Below are 19,780 nucleotides of genomic sequence, written 5' to 3'. Positions count from 1 at the left end.
GGCTTACTCTCAGCCTCTACTCCCTCTAAACACACTCTTCTGGGACATCATCATCCTGCCCTGGCGATAAACCCCTTAGTGCGGATGCCGCTGAGTCTGTGTGTTCAGTCCAGACCTCTTGCCTGAACCTCGGACCGATGTCTCCTCTTGAATGTCCACTGGGCGTCTCAGGCTGAACATGTCCAAACCCGAGCCCCTGACCCACCAGCACCTGGCCCTCCATTCTTCTCAGCTGATGGCCACTGTGTCCTTCCACTCGCTCAGGACAAGGGCCTTGGCACCATCCGGACTTGCTCGCTCTCTTTGTCTCTCTCTCAGGAGGTCCTGCTGCCTCTCCCTCCAGAACCCCCCCTGAATTGCGCTGCTTAGCACCCCAGCCCTCACTCATAGGCCACTGCAGCAGCCCCCCCCACGCCGGTCTCCCTGATTCTTTCTTCACCCCCTGCATCTGTCTGTCTGTCTGTCTGGAGGTCTATCCATCCTTCACTTGCAGCCAGAGGGACCCATTCAAACGCTGAATCAGATCACATTCCTCCTCTGCTCAACCATCTCATGCAGACTAGAGCCCAGGTCCTGGCAGTGGTGGGCACCCCTCATCACTGTCTGCTCTCACCACCCCCTTGCTAAGTCCTTAACCCCCCCAGACATGCCTGCCTCAGGGCCTTCGCCCTGGCCACGCCCTCTCTGGAACACCTTCTCCAGTTCTGAACCTGCTTGGCACCTCAAGGCTTCGGGTCTCTGCTCAAGTGCCCTCCTCCGCAAGGCCTCCCCAGCATTTATGTCAAATCCCCCAACGCTGGCTCTCCCCAAACCTCTCTCCACACATTTTCCATCCCCAGTTTACTGTCAGTCCCCCAAAGAAAGTCAACTTGTTGGGGGTGAGGAGCGTGTCTGCTGGGGCTACCCTCTGTGCCCAGCACCTAGAACAGTCCTTGTGTTAATGGATGAGCCCGCTTTGGGGCTAGTGAGTTGTCCTGCCCCTTCTTTGCTTTTTTCCCTCTTCTGGGGGCTCCCTCTGCCCCAAATTCCCACTGACAGAATTTTGGTTCCCAGCAAAGAATTGCATTGTTTTCAAAGCACAAGCAAATAGGTTATGTTAATGGTGAAAATGCAAGGGGGTGATAAGCCCCCAAGGTCATGGCTGAGTCCCAGGCCTCCACGTCCACTGTGGTGCACTCCTGAACCCCGTGTGGGCCATGCAACCCTCCCCATGCACAGCTCAGAGTGGCACGTTTCAGGTCTGGCCCCATTAGTGTTCTCAATTCCATGAATGTGTCCCAGTGCCCCAATATATGGACAGGCTATATCAGTGATAAGGATGTAAAAGGGGGGAGCTCCGGGTGAGAGATTCCTCACCCCAGGGTGGGGGATACCAGGAAAACCTTGCTGGGGAAGTAGCATCCGAGAGGGCTGCAGAGTGGGCAGAATCCAAGCATGCAGGCTGGGGAAAGGTATGTGCAGAGAACACAGCACCGGATCTGCAAGGGCTGTGACCCAGGGCCACTCTCCTGTTCCCACAGCCGGTGCCCCCAACATTTCCCACTTCACGGATCCCCTCGTGGAAGCCACCATCATGGTGTACTCCACCATCACCTCCCAGCTGCTGCCCACCCCAGCCAAATCCCACTACACTTTCAACCTGAGGGATCTCTCCAAGGTCTTCCAGGGCATGCTCATGGCCGACCCGGCCAAGGTTGAGGTGAGGACCGGTGGGCCCCCTCCCCAGTGTCCAGCAGTGGAGTGCCCACACTGCCCTCACAGTCCTCCCTGGTTTTAGGCCTTCCTACCCAAACACTCCTCAGCCTTCATCTGGCCAGGCCCTCGGGCAGGGGGTGGAGCTGGGGACACGGCAACAGGTACCAAGCCCCCAGGAGCCCTGCCTTCATGCAGCTGAGTCCTATCTTGCAGGTGAAATCCACACCTAGAATGCTGGCTGTGATGGGATCACACAAAAGCAGGAGCCGGGGCATGGCAAGGGAGGGAGGGTTCCTGGTGGAAGCCCTGTGTGTGAGAAGATTGAGGGGAAGAGTGAATGGTACCAGGTGGAAGGAGCAGGAGTGCAGCACGGAGCAGTGTCAGCTGTGCTGGGCAGGCTCTGGGGGCTGCAGGGGCAGAGAGTCCTGAAGGTGATGGGAGCTGGGGGGTGGGTAGGGGGCACATTTGCACTTTGGGATGGGGAACGGATGGGTCAGTGTGTGGGCCCAGCGTCAAGGGCATAGTGTGAATAGGACAGATGCCAGCCCTGGCCCTGCCTAGGGCCCTGCCAAAGGAGTCGAGAGAGGAGCTTTGGGGCTTCCTGAGGGCGGTCCTGTCACCCAGGGAGAGGCAGGGAGGTCAGCATGGAGGTGGCAGCAGGATGGGGGTAGAGTCAGAGGGAGCTTTGGGGTCAAGTGAGTGGTTAGATGTGAGGTGTCAGGAAGGTATAAGGAGAATCGGGCATTCCTCTCGGGCTTGGGGTTTGGGGAGCTGGGGGGACCCTAAGAGGGGAGAAGCTAATTGAGCTGGGAGCCCTGCAGGCACAGCTGCGCCTGGAGCTGGGGGTGGAGAGGCCCAGGCGTCAGCGTGTGGACTCCACGCTCTGTGGAGACAGCAGACACCCAGGGCCCTGGCAGGGTCTTGGTAGGAGAGCCAGGCCCAGGTGCTTTGAGAGGTGGCTGAGGGTGCGGGGCCGAGACCGGGCCCTGACGCTGGGGTGGCCGCAGGACAAGGTGCAACTGCTGCGCCTGTGGTACCACGAGAGCTGCCGTGTGTTCCGCGACCGCCTGGTGAACGAGGAGGACCGCAGTTGGTTTGACAAGCTCCTGGAGAGCTGCATGGAGCAGTGGGAGGTGGCCTTCGAAGAGGTCTGCCCCTTCCAGCCCATCCTCTATGGGGACTTCATGTCGCCAGGCTCCGACGTCAAGTCCTATGAGCTCATCACCAGCAAGAAGAAGGTGAAGGGGCCTGCTGGGGCCCTACCCCTGACCCACAACCCCTGACCCCCGAGACCCCAGCCCTCTGCAGCCACTGCTAAGAGACCACCATGCTCTGACCAGAGGGTCGGACACTGGTCTGGAAGGCCAGCTCAGGGACTTCAGGCCAGAAGTTGCCTCTCTGAGTCCCATCTCCTCGCCTGTCAAATGGGCGCAGTAGGCCCCCCTTGGCCCTTTCCTGAGGACAAGCCTAACGTTCAACTGAGACAGGCTCTGTAAGCAGGAACACGCTATGCCCATTTGAGGGACTAGTATCCCACCCACAGAGCCACGGCAGGGCCCTGGGCACCGCGAGTCTTGAGTCAAGACCGCAGGGTGGCAGGATGAAGCTGGAGTGCGGGGGCCTCCTGTTGGTTTCTTCACACAGACCCTCTCCTAGCTCCCAGGAGCTCCCACGGGGCCCCAGGTCGGTACATCCTGTTGAGCCCTCAAGGCAGCAGGCAGGTCTCTGACCCGACCCTCAGGCCTTGGCGTGTCCAGCGGGTCAGGCTTCATCCAGGCAGACCTGGCATCTTAAGGCCAACATCCCTCTGTGCACAGAGGAGCAGGGCTGGCTGGGGGGATGGGGTGTTGTGCTCCCTTGCGGGGGGGCACAGTGCACGGGGACAGAGGGAGGACCCAGCTCTCCCCGTGCCCCCCCACCCCCCGCTGCCAGATGATGCAGGTGATTGAGGAGTACATGGAGGACTACAACCAGATCAGCACAGCCAAGCTGAGGCTGGTCCTCTTCATGGACGCCGTGAGCCACGTCTGCCGCATCAGCCGCACCCTGCGCCAGGCGCTGGGCAACGCGCTCCTGCTGGGTGTGGGCGGCAGTGGCCGCAGGTCCCTCACGAGACTGGCCTCGCACATGTGAGGGCCCCCAGGCGTGGTGGGCAGTGGGCGGCCGGTGGCAGACTCAGTTCCATTCGTGTTCTTCCACATGTTCTATGCTGAGGCAGACGCACCTGGCCCATGGGCTTCTAAACCTGGGAGGGTAACCTGGGGTCCAAGGAGAGACAGCAGCAGTGCCCTGTGATGCTGCAGGGACGGGGGAGGGGTAGCTGCAGGCATCCAGGAGAGATTCCTAGAGGAGGTGGCCATGGACCTTCTCTTCTAATCAAGGCTGGGAGGATGGAAGGGAAGGGCATTCCAGGCCGAGGGAGCAGCCTCAGCAAATGTCTGGAGGCAAGAGAGCAGGTTCAGGGTTGGGGGAGTCAGCAGGTCTGCCCAGGATGGGAGCAGATGGCTGGGGTGGGGCGCTTGGCCTCAAGCTCTGGCATGCCTCCACCCAACCACCTGTCTCCAGGGCCGAGTATGAGTGCTTCCAGATTGAGCTGTCCAAGAACTATGGCATGACCGAGTGGCGTGATGATGTCAAGAAGGTCTTGCTCAAGGCTGGCCTGCACAGCCTGCCCATCACCTTCCTGTTCTCAGATACCCAGGTGCCACCACACGGGCAGTGAGGGGGATCTAGGGTGGGTTGGGTACAACCCACCCCAGTGTGGCATCCTGGAAGGTGGTCAGTCCTTCATGCCCACGTCACTGTCAGTTGGGGTGGATCTTGGGAGGAATGGCTGGGACCAGCGGGAGGGGGCCAAACCTAGCCTGTCAGGGCTGGTGGGGGGCATAGATCATTACTATGCCCCGAGGGTAAAGAAGGCCCCTGGCACCATGGCTGACCACAAGCAGCACCACACTCACTGGCCAACGGCTTCCTACCTCAAGGACCACAGGACTTGTGCCTGAGGTGCTGTGACTATGGCCCCCTTCTTGGGGCTGCTCCGTCTGGAGCTCCCTAGATGAGGCCTCGCCCCAGGTCTGAGAGAAGGAGAGGTCGTGGGTCCAGGGTCTCAAGACAAACAGGGCAGTGCTTAAACCTGACTGGTGGTCAGGACTGGGCCGAAGCTGAAGCCCTGGAAGGCTTCCAGCCCTACTCCTATCCCCCAGGCTCCCCTTACATAGTCAGGCAAGTGAGGGTGCCCTCTGGCACTGACTAGGCCCTGGCCATATGAGATGGGCAAGGACCCGTTTCTGCCTGTGGCCTGGTTTTCTCCTGTGAGTAAACTGAGACGTAGAGAGGCCTGGCAAGAGAGGAGGAAGACACCACATCTCCCACCCAGGACCCAGGGCCCTTCCACAGCCCAGCAGTGATGTTCAGAGTCTCTGCTGTAGGGCAGGCCTGGGTGTGAGTCCTGGACCACAACTTGTGAGGTCACTTGTGTGACCCTGGGCTTCTCTGAGCCTTAGTGGCATGGTCTGTGGAATGGGGCTCCTGTGAAGGTCCAGTGAGACCATGGTCATGGAGCCCAACACCCAGGGGCCATCATCAAGACTCAGCTCCTCCATCCCCATCTTCCCCCCAGATCAAGAACGAGTCCTTCCTAGAGGACATTAACAATGTCCTGAATTCAGGCGACATTCCCAACCTCTACAACACGGATGAGCAGGACCAGATTGTCAACACCATGCGGCCCTACGTCCAGGAGCAGGGCCTGCAGCCCACCAAGACCAACCTCATGGCTGCCTACACCGGGCGTGTGCGCAGCAGCATCCACCTGGTGCTGTGCATGAGGTACAGGTGGCCACTGCAACCTCGCAGGGACAGGGGTTTTAGGTGGGGGAGCACCTGGGCCTGCCACAAGGGGAAGTGGCCTGGGCCTGGCCACCATGCCATTGGGTCCAGGCTGCCATGCCACAGGGCTGTGAAATGACCCTGGGTCCTGGGTTCCTGGGGGGGTGTAAGTCAGTGTCTCAGGGCCTCATTTGGACCCCCACCTCCCCAGCCCCATTGGAGAGGTCTTCCGAGCTCACCTAAGGCAGTTCCCCTCCCTGGTCAACTGCTGTACCATCGACTGGTTTAATGAGTGGCCGGCAGAAGCCCTGGAGTCTGTGGCCACCATGTTCCTGAACGAGATCCCAGAGCTGGACGCCACTCCCAAAGTAATTGAAGGACTGGTAGGTATCTTGGTGAGGAGCAAGACTTTGAGGGGGACTGTGTAGGTTTGGGCTTGGGGTCACCAAGGCCTGGGTAAGATTCCCAGGCCCACGACTGATGGGAAGCCTTTGGGCAGACAGATTTATCTGTCTAAGCCTCAGTTTCCTCACCTGTATAATGGGAATGCCACAAGGTTGTCACGGTGACGCAGGAGGCTGGGCACACAGTTACACAGTCACTGTTTATCTTATTCTCTGAGGGCTCCACGGAAACTTTCTTTAAAGAGTCGCCTGATATAGGGACTTCCCTGGCAGTCCAGGGAAGATTTCACCTTCCACTGCAGGGGGTGAGGGTTCAATCCCTGGTCGGGGAGCTAAGATCTCACATGCCTTGGCGACAAAAAGCCAAAACGTAAAACAGAAGCAATATTGTAACAAATTCAGTAAAGAGTTTTTTTTAAAACATGGTCTACATTAACAAACAAAGAGCCCCCTGATACAACCCAGAGACTACAGATGGGGTGGGGGGTAGATTTGTCTGGTCCAGCCTGAGACAGTGATGGTCACCTGGGGGCTAAGAGCTAGGGTGAGCCCATTTCTCCCCAGCTGTGCTGAGGCCTTGGGCCCTCCCTCCCCACATCTACAGCCTCCGAGAGGGGCCCCACCTTAGGGCTTTCTGAGAAAGGCAGGTCATAGGGGCTGTGATAAGAGCACTGGGCCAAGAGCTGGGACACACCTGGGTCCAAGTTCAAAGTGAACTCTGCCCTTGACAACTGTGTGAACTTGAAAAAGCCCCTTGATTTCTCTGGGTCGTGGGATTTTTCATCTGCAGAATAGGTGACCTTTACTTGGAGGTCGTGAGGATCATAGGAGAGAGTGAGTGTGAGGGCCGTTGAGGTTCCTGCACGTGGCTCCCTCCGCAGAACCAGGCTTCAGTGGCTTCAAGGGCACCCTGGTGCCCCATCTTTGCTGGGGGCTCTACAAGACTGGCATCAGTGGTCTGCTCCCTCACAGATTCAGGTTTGTGTGTATATCCACCAGTCGGTGGCCAAGAAGTGTGTTGAGTATCTGGCCGAGCTGGCCCGCCACAACTATGTGACCCCCAAGAGCTACCTGGAGCTGCTCAATATTTTCTCCATCCTCATCGGGCAGAAGAAACAGGAGCTGAAAACTGCTAGGAACCGCATGAAGAGTGGCCTCGACAAGGTGGGCTGGGGTGGGGCCTTGTGGGCAACGTATAGCTGCCCGTGGTTCTGCCCATGCAGTTTCAGTCCTGACCCCGGAGGCCCAGCCTGGCCTTTCAGTTGGCAGCCCACAGTGTTTAAATGGGTGGCTTCCTCCCTCACCAAAAGAGCTGCTGGCCAAGGGCAAGGCCAAAGCAGGTCACCCCAAATGTTTTTAGGGGACTGCTCCCTTCCTCTGGGGTCCACTGGGCAACCTGGGGGCCACTGAAGCTGCTGGCCACAGCCTCTCGTGAATGAGGGCGGCCCTGCAGGGACCTCTCCCCTGCCCCCTCCAGGCCTAACTCACTCTCTGGTCCCCATCACACTGTCACACCGGATTTCCTCTCTGTGCCCCACACCTCCCACCCCGCAGCTGCTGCGCACTTCGGAGGACGTGGCCAAGATGCAGGAAGAGCTGGAGATTATGCGCCCCTTGCTGGAGGAGGCTGCCAAGGAGACCACGCTCACCATGGAGCAGATCAAGGTTGGGAGTGCTCCTGGCCCCCTCCCTGACGGCTGACCGTGTCTGAGGATGCTCGGCACCCCCATGCAGCCACAAGATCCCTAGCTGCCCGGCCTCACAGGTTGCTTAGCCTCTTGGTGCCCAGTTCCCTCGTTCAGTCATGTGTTCATTCAACAAATGCTTGCTCAGAACCTATTCTATGCCAAGCGCTGCACTGGGCAGAGGATATGGTGATGAGCAAGACAGACAAATCCAAACCCAATAATCACAACACGGACTGAGCAGCAGGGCAGCCACAGGTAGCGGTGCAGAGTCTGCCTGAGTCTCCCTCTAAGATCCTCTGAGTCTACAAGAGGGCCCACATTTGAGGGCCGGTCGTCACAGCAGCCTCCGCAGGTTTGCATATTCACGATGGCAGCTTTCTGGCAGAAGCAATCATGTCCTGCTCTACAAAGGCAGTGGTATTGAAAATTTTTCCAGCAGATGGAAAGAAAGTGACTTGTGGGAGGAGAGTGCCTTTCTCTGTTCTGCATGGAGGTGCCCTGTGGGTTTAGGGGGTCCTGCCCATGGGGTAGTTATGCTCAAGCATGTAAAGCCCTGAGCCCCATGCCAGGCCCATGATGAGCACTCAGGATTGGAAGGAGTTCCTAGCACTCCCAGGTCTCCGTGGGCTGTCACAGCCGAGATGGTCCTTAGAGAATGGGGCATCCCAACCCTCATTTCCTTCCACCTGGGGAGACTGAGACACAGAGAGGAGAAAGGGGAGGAGGGCACACCTGTCCCTGACACGGGCCATCCCTGGGCCCTCCCTACTTCTGGTCCCTAGGTGGACACAACCATTGCTGAGGAGTCCCGGAATTCAGTGCAAGCAGAGGAGATCAAGGCCAATGAGAAGGCCAGGAAGGCACAAGGTATTGCTGACGATGCCCAGAAGGATCTGGATGAGGCTCTGCCCACCCTGGATGCAGCCCTGGCCAGTTTGCGCAACCTCAACAAGAATGATGTGACCGAGGTGGGTGGCTAGGCACCTCCCAGGCTTTTCTTGACATCCCTCCCTGGAGCCCTCTTGGGTCCTGGCCCCTAGGCCCTCCCTCTACACATCCCTTGAGGGTCATATGTCAAGAGATGAGGGCAGAACTAGGGCTTGAATCCAGCTGCCTGCCCTTACCTCCTTGTATCAGCCCCCAGGGCCCGGGCAGGTGCATGAGGAGGGCTTTGGGCCTTGAGAAATGAACGTACAGGACCTCGTGGCCAGGCCTGGGTATATGGGGGAGCAGTAGTTGCCATAGGCTAAGGCAGACCTTGGGGGATCCCCGGGTGTGCCCTTGGTCTGTAGTGGTAGGGACTTGGCTGGTGGGGCCCACCCTGTCTGGTGGCTGTCCCTGCCTGGAGGTACCGTACCACTCCGTGATGGACCTCCCCCTTCCCCACTCTTGGCCTGGCCCACAGGTGCGTGCCATGCAGCGGCCACCCCCAGGTGTGAAGCTGGTCATAGAAGCTGTGTGCATCATGAAGGGCATCAAGCCCAAGAAGGTCCCTGGAGAGAAGCCTGGCTCCAAGGTGGATGACTACTGGGAGCCAGGCAAGGGGCTGCTGCAAGACCCCGGCCGCTTCCTGGAGAGCCTCCTCAAGTTTGACAAGGTGAGCGTGCCAGGCACCCAGCCAGCTGGGAGTGAGTGAGGGCAGGACCCAGCTGGGCAGAGAAGTGAGGAGAGGAACCGGCCCCCTCCCCGCCACCAGCGCTGGGGCCTCCATCCTATCTCACTCTGCCTGCAACACACACAGCCCTGTGGCCACAGAGCTGATGGGACCAGATCCTGGCACAGAGGAGCTCTCCAGCTGGTGGAGGAAACAGACGGACCGACCAACAGATGGGTGTTGAGGAAATCAGGACCTGGGAAGGCTCCTATGCCCATAGGACATCACCCACAGTCACTCCAAGGCTCCGCAGCCTGGAGATTCTCTCTCCTGCTCTTTTTTTCCTGAAACCCCCATGGCCCTGGCTGCTCAATCATCGCCTCTCCCTCAGCCTTAACACCTGAGGTTTAGTGCCTGTCTGTCTCTGGATTTCTCTGCCTTCCTGTCTATCTGGGGTTCTCAGTATCCATGGGCATGCTCTCTCATGGGGCTGCTTAGGGTTAGGTCAGCCTGGAGCCTGCAGCCCTCTTGGAGGGCCCCTTTCCAGCCCAGAAATTAGTCCCACGCGGGCCGCTCCCCCCCTCCCCCACCATGTGTCAGTGTTGGAGCCCTGGGCACGTCCCAGACTGCACTGGGAGGGCAGAGGCAATGGCCCATCTCAGTGACAGCTGGACTCTATGGGCTTCCCCATCCCTCTAACTGAGCCCAAATCAGGAGGCTCACGGCCAGCACTCAGGTTCCCCTGGTCCCAAGCTCTGACCTCTGGGAGCTCATGAACAGTACAGATTCCTGGGCTCATCCTGAATTACAGAGCTGGATTCTCCCAGGGTAGGACAAGTGCTCCAAGAGTATGGTGAGCTCTTGGGGTAGGGATTATTACATTTGAACGTGAGCCGGGTTGGGCATCAGAACCACTCACTCGTCTCCACATCAGCCAAGAAGGAGCCCTTGTCTCTAAATGGGTTTTAAATGGGGCCTGCATATTATCAGGTCTTCATTTTTTAAATTTTTAATATTTATTTATTTAGGCTGCACTGGGTCTTAGTTGCGGCACGCGGGACCTTCGTTGCGGCATGCGGGATCTTTTTAGTTGTGGCGTGTGGACTTCTTAGTTGCGGCATGCATGCGGGATCTGATTCCCTGACCAGGGATTAAACCCGGGCCCCCTGCATTGGGAGCGCGGAGTCTTACCCTCTGGACCACCAGGGAAGTCCCTGTATTATCAGATCTTGAGGTTGTGTCATTTCTTGAGAAAGAAAAATCTCTGATCATGTTATTTGAAATCTTAGAATACAGAAGATCCTCTTCTGGCCAGCTTTTGTGGGTTGTGTCTATTCCCTAGGGAGGACACCTGTACTGAGGCCTACACGGGGCATAGCGGCAGGAGCAGGATGCCCCTCAGCCCTGCAGAGCCTTCTCTGTCCTCCCTGGGAAGCAGCCCCCTGAGCCCATGGTTCCCATCCCCAGGACAACATTGGGGAGGCGGTGATCAAAGCCATCCAGCCATACATCGACAATGAAGAGTTCCAGCCGGCCGCCATCGCCAAGGTGTCCAAGGCCTGCACCTCCATCTGCCAGTGGGTGCGCGCCATGCACAAGTACCACTTCGTGGCCAAGGCCGTGGAGCCCAAGCGGGTGAGGGCTGGGTAGACCTAGGGGGCAGGGGAGAGGGCGTGGGCTCCTCTGGGCACCAGGAAAGCTGGTCCTGCGCCCTCTGCCCGCAGCAAGCCCTGCGGGAGGCCCAGGACGACCTGGAGGTGACACAGAGGATCCTGGAGGAGGCGAAGCAGCGCCTGCACAAGGTGGAGGATGGCATTGCCACGATGCAGGCCAAGTACCGAGACTGCATTGCCAAGAAGGAGGAACTGGAGCTGAAGTGTGAGCAGTGCGAGCAGCGGCTGGGCCGCGCCGACAAGGTGTGAGGGCCTGTGGTGTGGCCTGCCCCCGACAGGCTGGAAGGGCCCGGGTGGTAGGGGGGGTCCCAGGGTGGCTGTCCACACCCCCCACACCGGCCACCTCGGGGACTGCGCCAGGCAGGGACACCCAGGCCCCCGGCCCAGCCTCCCAGAACCCACCCCATGGGCTGTCCTTGCAGCTCATCAACGGGCTGTCGGACGAGAGGGTGCGCTGGCAGGATACGGTGGAGAACCTGGAACACACGCTCGACAACATCTTCGGGGACGTGCTGGTGGCTGCAGGCTTTGTAGCCTATCTGGGCCCCTTCACGGTAAGGAACCCCCGGCCCCGCCTTGAGGCCTCACCTCCATGAGGGGTGGCCTGAGGGGCGGCTCTTCTCTCACTCATTCAACAAGCACTTCTCAGGCGCCCCGTCTGAGCCAGGTGCTGTTCCAGGCACTGGGGATATGGCAGCTCACAAAACAGCCAGAAAACCTGCTCCGGTGGGGCTGGCCTTCTAGAGGGAAGTGTGAGTTCACACTGCCGTGCTTGCTGTGTGCCTCTCATTCAATCCTCACAGCTGCCCTGATGGGTGGGCATTGTTGTTCTTATGCTGGTTCCACAGATAAAGGGCTGAGGATTGTGGAGGCCAAGGATGTTCCCCAAAGTGGGGCTAGAGCTCAGGCCTCTGTCTCCATGTCTGAGCTCTGACCTCTGCACAACTGCTGAGCGTTGGGGTGCAGGGGGAAGTGGGAGGGCATCGCGGCTGTCTCAGTGGGGTGGCCCTGAGCCTGGCATCTCCCCAGGGCCAGTACCGCATGGTGCTCTACGACAGCTGGGTCAAGCAGCTCACGACTCACCATGTCCCACACACCTCCGAGCCCACGCTAATCGGGACTCTGGGGAACCCCGTGAAGATCCGCTCGTGGCAGGTGCCCACCCTGGGGGGCTGGAGCAACTGGGCTGGGCCTGCAGTGTGGTCGGGCTGGGCCAGGAGCCTCCTGCCTCCCTCCCACCCTCTTTCCTGGGTCTGCTTAGAGATGCGTCTCCTGAGCCCGCCCGGGGCCAGTCAGAGGCTGGTGGGTAGGAGAGGAGAAAGCCGAGCGAGTGGTACAGATGCTGGCTAACTGTGGGCAGAGAGGTCAAGGGGTGCTTATGAGAGTGGGGGTGGGGTGGGAGAGCAGTGTCCAGAGTGAGGGTTACGAGGTCGTGTCCGAGCTAGACCCTGGAGGACAGGTAGAGTTGGCGCAAGGAGAGAACCAAGAGGCTCAGGCAGAGGCTAAGCGTGAACACAGTCCGGGAGGGCTGATGGGTTTTACTGGCTCCGTGAAGATGGTCTGACTGAGCAAGGACTCAACAGGCATGAGGAACGACTGGCCCAGCGAAGGAGGGTGTCAGGAGCCAGCCAATAGGAGGGAGACCAGTCCTGGGGGCTGAGACCTCAGGACTGCCCTTCACCCTCAAGAGGGTGCAGTAAGGAGAAGGGAAACACAGCCAAAGCACAAGGTTGGGAGTGGCTGATGTCCCAGCTGAGCCTGCTGTGTGAGACCCCCGACCCAGCCCGGTCCCCCACAGGTTGCTGGCCTCCCCAACGACACACTGTCAGTGGAGAATGGGGTCATCAACCAGTTCTCCCAGCGCTGGACCCACTTCATTGACCCTCAGAGCCAGGCTAACAAATGGATCAAGAACATGGTGAGCCTACCCACCGGGTGCCACCACCCCACCCAGCGGGGCTTAGCAGGTGTAGGGGGAGTAGCTGAGCCTCAGGCTGGTTCTCAGCTCCCGCGGCCCCCACCCGCCCCCTGTGCCCACAGGAGAAGGACAGCGGGCTGGACGTGTTCAAGCTGAGCGACCGCGACTTCCTGCGCAGCATGGAGAATGCCATCCGCTTTGGCAAGCCCTGCCTTCTAGAGAACGTGGGCGAGGAGCTGGATCCCGCCCTGGAGCCCGTGCTGCTCAAGCAGGTGGGCCTGCAGCAGTGGGGGTGGGGGCGGCCCCCTTCCCCTGCCTCACTGGTGAAGCCCAAGCCACAGCGCTTGCCCATCCCACCTGCCACAGACATACAAGCAGCAGGGGAACAAGGTGCTGAAGCTGGGAGACACGGTGATCCCCTACCACGAGGACTTCAGGATGTACATCACCACCAAGCTGCCCAACCCACACTACACGCCCGAGATCTCCACCAAGCTCACCCTCATCAACTTCACCCTGTCTCCCAGGTAAGCCCTTGGTCCCTGGGACCCCCAGCATCAGCTCTGCCTCAGCCTGCCTGGCTGCCTCCTCCCACCCCCAGGCAGAGACTCAGTGGGTTTCCCCCTGAGGCCCCGCCAGCTTCCTCCCAGGCACTCTGCATTTCAGGTCTTTCTAGCCCCTCCACGAACTCCCTTTACTTGCCACTGTTTCCACCTGAGAAACCCCACCCTCAGATCATCCTGATCCCTGGTCAGGAACCCCTCCCCCAGCCTGCCTGGCCAGCACTAGCCCCACCTCATCCGGATACCCTTTCCCCACAGCCCTTGCTGAGCCCTTGTGTACTCACCCCTAGAGCTGTCCTGGAGCCCTGTGGGGGGCATACTCTGGCTCCCTGCACCCAAGCCATTTCCTGCCCTTGCTGCCCTAAGCCCAGGCACTATAGCTTTTGCTGACCACCCACAGAGAGTGCTAAGGCCTCCATGCCAGTGGCCACTATGAACCTCTCCACAGACAAGGGGGTGAAAACATCCTTAAGTCCTGTCCCTCCCCATCACCCCCAGCCCCCTCCTGCTGAGAGGGAGTTTTTCAGACCCCAGCAACTCACATGTTCAACTGCCTGGCCCCTGCTGGGATTCCAAGCTGCCACCTGAGGTCTCGCTGAGAACTGGTCACTTTGAAGCCAGGCTCTGCCTTAGCCCTGCAGCCTGAGACAGAGGCCAGGCCTCCCAGGCTGACACCAACAGGGATGCTAGGCTCTTTGGAGCCCCAGGAGCACAGGTACATAGGTCAGCAGGCTCAAGGCTGGCCCTCCAGGGCCCACCAGGTGTCAGAGACATAATGTCCCCTACCCCTGGCAGTGGCCTAGAGGACCAGCTGCTGGGCCAGGTAGTGGCTGAGGAGCGGCCTGACCTTGAGGAAGCCAAGAACCAGCTGATTGTCAATAATGCCAAGATGCGCCAGGAGCTGAAGGACATTGAAGACCAGATCCTGTACCGGCTCAGCTCCTCTGAGGGCAACCCTGTGGATGACGTGGAGCTCATCAAGGTGCTGGAGGCTTCCAAGTTGAAGGCTGCTGAGATCCAGGTCAGCAACTGCCGGCCCACCCCTGCCTGCCTCTCCCCACCTGCCCCAGGCCTGCCCCCTATCGCCACCCACCTCTGCCTGGTGCCCTTTGACAACCTACCTGGGCCTGACCAGCACCCCCTGTACTGCACCCCCAGGCCAAGGTCAGGATTGCAGAGCAGACAGAGAAGGACATTGACCTCACGCGCATGGAGTACATTCCCGTGGCCGTCCGTACCCAGATCCTCTTCTTCTGCATGTCTGACTTGGCCAACGTGGACCCCATGTACCAGTACTCCCTCGAGTGGTTTCTCAACATCTTCCTCTCAGGCATCGCCAACTCAGAGAGGGCAGGTAGCCCTGGCACAGATGCACATGTTGACATAAACACCAGGCTCTACCCTGGCACAGGTGTGACACACCTGGATGCATTTCCACAGCGGGCACACACACGTAGACTCACACCCATGTCCACTCATACACATCCTCGTCAGGCTTACACTACGTAAGAACACACGCCCCTCCTACCCTCCTCGGAGCAAATGCCCCAAGCGGGTGCCCAGACTGCCCCTTTGGCTACTGGGGAGATGGGCTGGGCTGGGCCCCAGGGATCTTGCTTCCCTCCCTTCTCCCTGCACTGCCATCACCCCTCTGCCCTGCAGACAACCTAAAGAAGCGCATCGCCAACATCAACCGCTACCTGACCTACAACCTCTACAGCAATGTCTGCCGCAGCCTCTTCGAGAAGCACAAGCTGATGTTCGCCTTCCTATTGTGTGCCCGCATCATGATGAACCAGGGCAAGATTGACCAGGTGCGTGATGGAGGGGCGGCCAGGTCCTTTCTTGAAAACAGCCAGGAGGCTCTGGGTTAACTATGGCCCAGCAGCTCCTGTGCACATGTCTTCTCAGAGCCTTGAGAGTGCTGGTGAGCACAGACAGTCCTGAGCCTCCCGGCTCATGGTCTCATGAGCCCCAGGTATTTCCTGGTGCGTTGGAAAGCACTGAAAGTCACAGTCACCACTGCTTGAGCCTTCACTGTGTGCCGGGTGCTGGGATCACAGCTACCCTCTGACCTACCCCCACAAAACCCCTGGGAAGCAGAGTTCTGATTCTTCCTACTTTCCAAGTGAGGAAACAGAGGCTCAGAGGTCAAATCCTTTGCCTAAGGTCACACAGCCAGGGAAAGGGAAAGAGGTGACACTAACCCAGACCTGTGCAACTGCCACCCCTAAGGGGAACTCCATTTCTCTGGCTGAGGATGGTAGGGAAGGCACTGCTAGGTGGGGCGCTGGAGACAGGCCTCAGGGCCTGGGCACTAGCCTCCCCTGTCCCTTGCCAGAGCGAGTGGCGCTACCTCCTGTCCGGGGGCTCTGTCCCTGTCATGAGTGAGAACCCTGCCCCGGACTGGCTGTCAGACCGGGCCTGGCGAGACATCCTGGCACTCTCCAACCTGCCGGCCTTCTCCTCCTTCGCCCTTGACTTCACGAAGCATCTGTCGGAATTCCAGGCCATCTTTGATAGCCCTGAGCCCCACCGGTGAGCTGGGACCCGGGGCACAGCAGGGTGGGCACATCCAGGGGCTGAGACCCAGGAACAGGCTTGCCCTGGAGCCTTCTCTGAGGGGCCACACAGGGTTGCCCTGCAGCTGTGACTACATCTCTTCCATGCCCCCGGCCATGTACCCCTGGACACCCCATTCTCCCCTGCTGTCCAGCAAGCAGAGACCCTGTGGCCAGTGCCCTCCCACAGGTTGGCTCTCAGGGGGACGTGGGCACTGTTGCAGGGAGCCCTTGCCTGGCATCTGGGACCAGTACCTGGACCAGTTCCAGAAGCTGCTGGTCCTCCGCTGCCTACGTGGGGACAAGGTTACCAATGCCATGCAGGACTTCGTGGCCACCAACCTGGAGCCACGCTTCATTGAGCCCCAGGCAAGTGCTGTCAGCCAGCACCTGGGCTAATCCCCACCCTGGGTCCCAGGATCCTAGCTGTACCTGGACAGACCACTTTGCAGCCTTGGCCAGGCCAGGACCCCTAACCACCCCAAAAAGCTCTGAGAGGTTCCAGGTCCCACCAGGAAGCCCCTCTGGGACTACTCTGGGGGCCCCAGCACCCCCCTACCTCGCCCTGGTCGCCTGCCCCTGAGGAGAAGCTCTAGGTGGCCCCAGCATCTCTCCCTGCCCTGCAGACAGCCAATCTGTCATTGGTGTTCAAAGACTCCAACTCCACCACGCCCCTCATCTTCGTGCTATCGCCTGGCACTGACCCGGCTGCCGACCTCTACAAGTTTGCCGAAGAAATGAAGTTCTCCAAGAAGCTCTCTGCCATCTCCCTGGGCCAGGGCCAGGTAAGGGCGAGGGGGTGGGGGAGAAGGGAGCTGGTGGACTGGGCCAGCTGGTCCGCCACCACTCAGCACTCCTGTCCCCACAGGGCCCTCGGGCGGAAGCCATGATGCGCAGCTCCATAGAGAGGGGCAAGTGGGTCTTCTTTCAGAACTGCCACCTGGCACCGAGCTGGATGCCAGTCCTGGAGCGCCTCATTGAGCACATCAATCCCGACAAGGTACACCAAGGGAATACAGTACATCCATCCAGGACTGATAAGGCTAAATGAGATCGTCCCACAGAGCACTCAGCCCAGCCACCAGCACACAGTGGGCACTCAGGAAGTGATATATGTAACACGTATCAACTAGATTAATCTTCCCAGTGGCCCCCTCAAGTAACTGCTACCAGTGACTCGCCCAAGGCCACCCAGCACAGACGGGTGACCCTGGAACTTGCCGAAGCCCATGTTCTTTACCAGTGGTCCCTGCAGCCTGGTCTGGCCCAGCCCAACCCAGGAGTGGAGTCAGGCTGAGGGTGGCTCAGGGTCCTTGGGTAGGAGGGAGCCTGGTGCTGGGGCAGCCACCAGGTACGGGTCTCAATGCTCACGTGGAGCGTGGCCACCAGGTGCACCGGGACTTCCGCCTGTGGCTCACCAGCCTGCCCAGCAACAAGTTCCCAGTGTCCATCCTACAGAATGGCTCCAAGGTGACCATTGAGCCGCCACGCGGGGTCAAGGCCAACCTGCTCAAGTCTTACAGCAGCCTCAGCGATGACTTCCTCAACTCCTGTCACAAGGTGAGACACACTTGGCACGTGCACCCCCAACCTGCCCCATCTCCATCACCACCCTTCACACCCCTCCGCCCTGCCCCCACCTCTGGCAGGTGATGGAGTTCAAGTCCTTGCTGCTGTCTCTGTGTTTGTTCCATGGGAATGCCCTGGAGCGTCGTAAGTTTGGGCCCCTGGGCTTCAACATACCCTACGAGTTCACGGACGGGGACCTACGCATCTGCATCAGCCAGCTCAAGATGTTCCTGGATGAGTATGACCACATCCCCTACAAGGTGGGCTGGGGATGGGCTGAGGGTGGGGAGCTGGGCGCCTGTGGGGGCCTGACCTACCCACCCCGTAGGTCCTCAAGTACACGGCAGGGGAGATCAACTACGGGGGCCGCGTCACTGACGACTGGGACCGCCGCTGCGTCATGAACATCCTGGAGGACTTCTACAGCCCTGCCGTGCTCTTCCCCGAGCACAGCTACAGTGCCTCGGGCGTCTACCACCAGATCCAGCCCACCTACGACCTCAACGTGAGCACACACCGGGGCTATGCTTTAGGCAGCCTGCCAGGCTGGGGTCCTGGGGTGCCGTGAACACCTGGGTGCTGGAAGACTTGGCCCCAACCGGCCAGTAGTTCCTTTTCATTGATTGATCCATCCCACAAAGACAGCCCTGGAGCTCAGGTTCTGTGGGCAGAGTCCAACTCCCGCCTCTCAGCCCCTGCCCGAGAGGACTTTGTGAGGCTGGGAGGGGCCGGGCGGCTCCTCTGAGGCTGCCAGGTGAGGCAGTGAGGTGGGAAGCAGCCCAGACCACAGTCAGAGAGGGCTCCCTGAGGAAATGATGCTTCAGCTAAGATGTGTGAGGAGCAGGCAGGTGCTGGGTGGAGCACCCCAGAGTGTGGGTCAACAGTGTAAAGGGCCTGTGGCAGGAGGGGCTGTGACAGGTTTGAGCAGCTGAATGAAGAAGCAGGGAGCTAGGCAGCAGGGAGAAGTGGGCTAGGAGGGAGCAGAGGCCATGGAGTCCTGAGGGTAAGAGGGACATGCGTAAAGCTTGCGACCGGGGGTGACAAGTAGTGGATGTGCTCAGTTGGAGGGCTGTCCCGCAGGCTGGAGGTAGAGCAGGGCAGGGGCTTCAGTCGCAGCGCTCCTACCCTCCAGGGCTACCTCTCCTACATCAAGAGCCTTCCACTCAACGACATGCCTGAGATCTTTGGCCTGCATGATAATGCCAATATCACCTGTGCCCAGAATGAGACCTACACCCTGCTTGGCACCATTGTCCAGCTGCAACCCAAATCATCCTCTGCAGGCGGCCAGCACCGGGAGGAGGTTAGTGGCAGCAGGGGAAAGGGCCCAGTGGTTGAGCAGGACCAGTCTCCTATCCACCATCATGCCTGTTCCCCTGTGGGAAGGAACTCTGTGCATATAGAATTCTTTGCGCCCACAGATAGTGGAGGATGTGGCCCAGAACATTCTGCTCAAGGTGCCTGAGCCCATCAGCTTGCAGCGGGTGATGACCAAGTACCCTGTGCTGTATGAGGAGTCAATGAACACGGTGCTAGTACAGGAGGTCACTCGGTAATCCCCTGCCACCCCCAGCCCTGAGTCAGCAGGCCACTGAGCTGTAGAGTAATGACAGTAAAAGCTACACCAAGTGCTATAAACCCATTCTCTAACTCAGCCATATTTTTATTCCATTTTACAGATGAGTAAACCAAGGCCCAAAAAGGTTACATGACTTGTCTGAGGTCATACATTTACTAACAGCCAGAGCTGGAACTGGTACTCAGGCCACTCGACCCCACTCTGTGCTCTTAGCCCCTATGTTCTGCCATTGGTTTTTTGTCTACTGCCTACAACTGGGGAGTGCGGATATGGCCACACGGCCCCAGACCACTGCCTTCCTCCTTGCCACTGCCTCCATAGGTACAACCGGCTGCTGCAAGTGATCACACAGACGCTGAGAGACCTGCTCACAGCACTCAAAGGGCTGGTGGTGATGTCCTTGCAGCTGGAGCTGATGGCTGCCAGCCTATACAACAACACTGTGCCCGAGCTCTGGAATGCCAAGGCCTACCCATCACTCAAGCCACTGTCCTTATGGGTCATGGACCTGCTGCAGCGCCTGGACTTCCTGCAGACCTGGATCTCCAAGGGCATCCCAGCCGTCTTCTGGATCAGCGGCTTCTTCTTCCCCCAGGCTTTCCTGACAGGCACGCTGCAAAACTATGCCCGCAAGTCTATCATCTCCATCGACACCATCTCCTTCGATTTCAAGGTCTGGACTCAGCCAGGGCCAGGTCAGGTGAC

At 59.3% G+C, this 19,780-nt stretch overlaps 1 protein-coding gene across 1 annotated transcript in view; it reads left to right on the top strand.

Moving 5' to 3' along the window:
* The window catches only part of DNAH1 (dynein axonemal heavy chain 1), a 79,790-nt gene that overhangs the window by 57,976 nt on the left and 2,034 nt on the right, over window positions 1-19,780 (top strand). The window contains exons 47-76 of the mRNA XM_049715500.1: window positions 1,521-1,699; window positions 2,703-2,933; window positions 3,628-3,824; window positions 4,261-4,396; window positions 5,318-5,526; window positions 5,738-5,909; window positions 6,903-7,094; window positions 7,485-7,595; window positions 8,401-8,586; window positions 9,024-9,215; window positions 10,680-10,847; window positions 10,937-11,128; window positions 11,308-11,439; window positions 11,915-12,040; window positions 12,684-12,803; window positions 12,926-13,075; window positions 13,170-13,330; window positions 14,162-14,387; window positions 14,525-14,720; window positions 15,029-15,180; window positions 15,708-15,904; window positions 16,152-16,300; window positions 16,558-16,712; window positions 16,796-16,927; window positions 17,317-17,487; window positions 17,577-17,756; window positions 17,825-18,001; window positions 18,629-18,799; window positions 18,918-19,048; window positions 19,397-19,748. Of these exons, the coding sequence (XP_049571457.1) occupies window positions 1,521-1,699; window positions 2,703-2,933; window positions 3,628-3,824; window positions 4,261-4,396; window positions 5,318-5,526; window positions 5,738-5,909; window positions 6,903-7,094; window positions 7,485-7,595; window positions 8,401-8,586; window positions 9,024-9,215; window positions 10,680-10,847; window positions 10,937-11,128; window positions 11,308-11,439; window positions 11,915-12,040; window positions 12,684-12,803; window positions 12,926-13,075; window positions 13,170-13,330; window positions 14,162-14,387; window positions 14,525-14,720; window positions 15,029-15,180; window positions 15,708-15,904; window positions 16,152-16,300; window positions 16,558-16,712; window positions 16,796-16,927; window positions 17,317-17,487; window positions 17,577-17,756; window positions 17,825-18,001; window positions 18,629-18,799; window positions 18,918-19,048; window positions 19,397-19,748 (5,243 nt within the window). The remainder of the gene's footprint in view (window positions 1-1,520; window positions 1,700-2,702; window positions 2,934-3,627; window positions 3,825-4,260; window positions 4,397-5,317; window positions 5,527-5,737; window positions 5,910-6,902; window positions 7,095-7,484; window positions 7,596-8,400; window positions 8,587-9,023; window positions 9,216-10,679; window positions 10,848-10,936; window positions 11,129-11,307; window positions 11,440-11,914; window positions 12,041-12,683; window positions 12,804-12,925; window positions 13,076-13,169; window positions 13,331-14,161; window positions 14,388-14,524; window positions 14,721-15,028; window positions 15,181-15,707; window positions 15,905-16,151; window positions 16,301-16,557; window positions 16,713-16,795; window positions 16,928-17,316; window positions 17,488-17,576; window positions 17,757-17,824; window positions 18,002-18,628; window positions 18,800-18,917; window positions 19,049-19,396; window positions 19,749-19,780) is intronic.

The sequence above is a fragment of the Orcinus orca genome, chromosome 10 (genome assembly GCF_937001465.1).
Source record: "Orcinus orca chromosome 10, mOrcOrc1.1, whole genome shotgun sequence".
In the NCBI taxonomy this organism is placed as follows: domain Eukaryota; kingdom Metazoa; phylum Chordata; class Mammalia; order Artiodactyla; family Delphinidae; genus Orcinus; species Orcinus orca.
The sequence above is the reverse complement of the archived record's forward strand: the minus strand, read 5'-3'. Positions and strand labels throughout refer to the sequence as shown.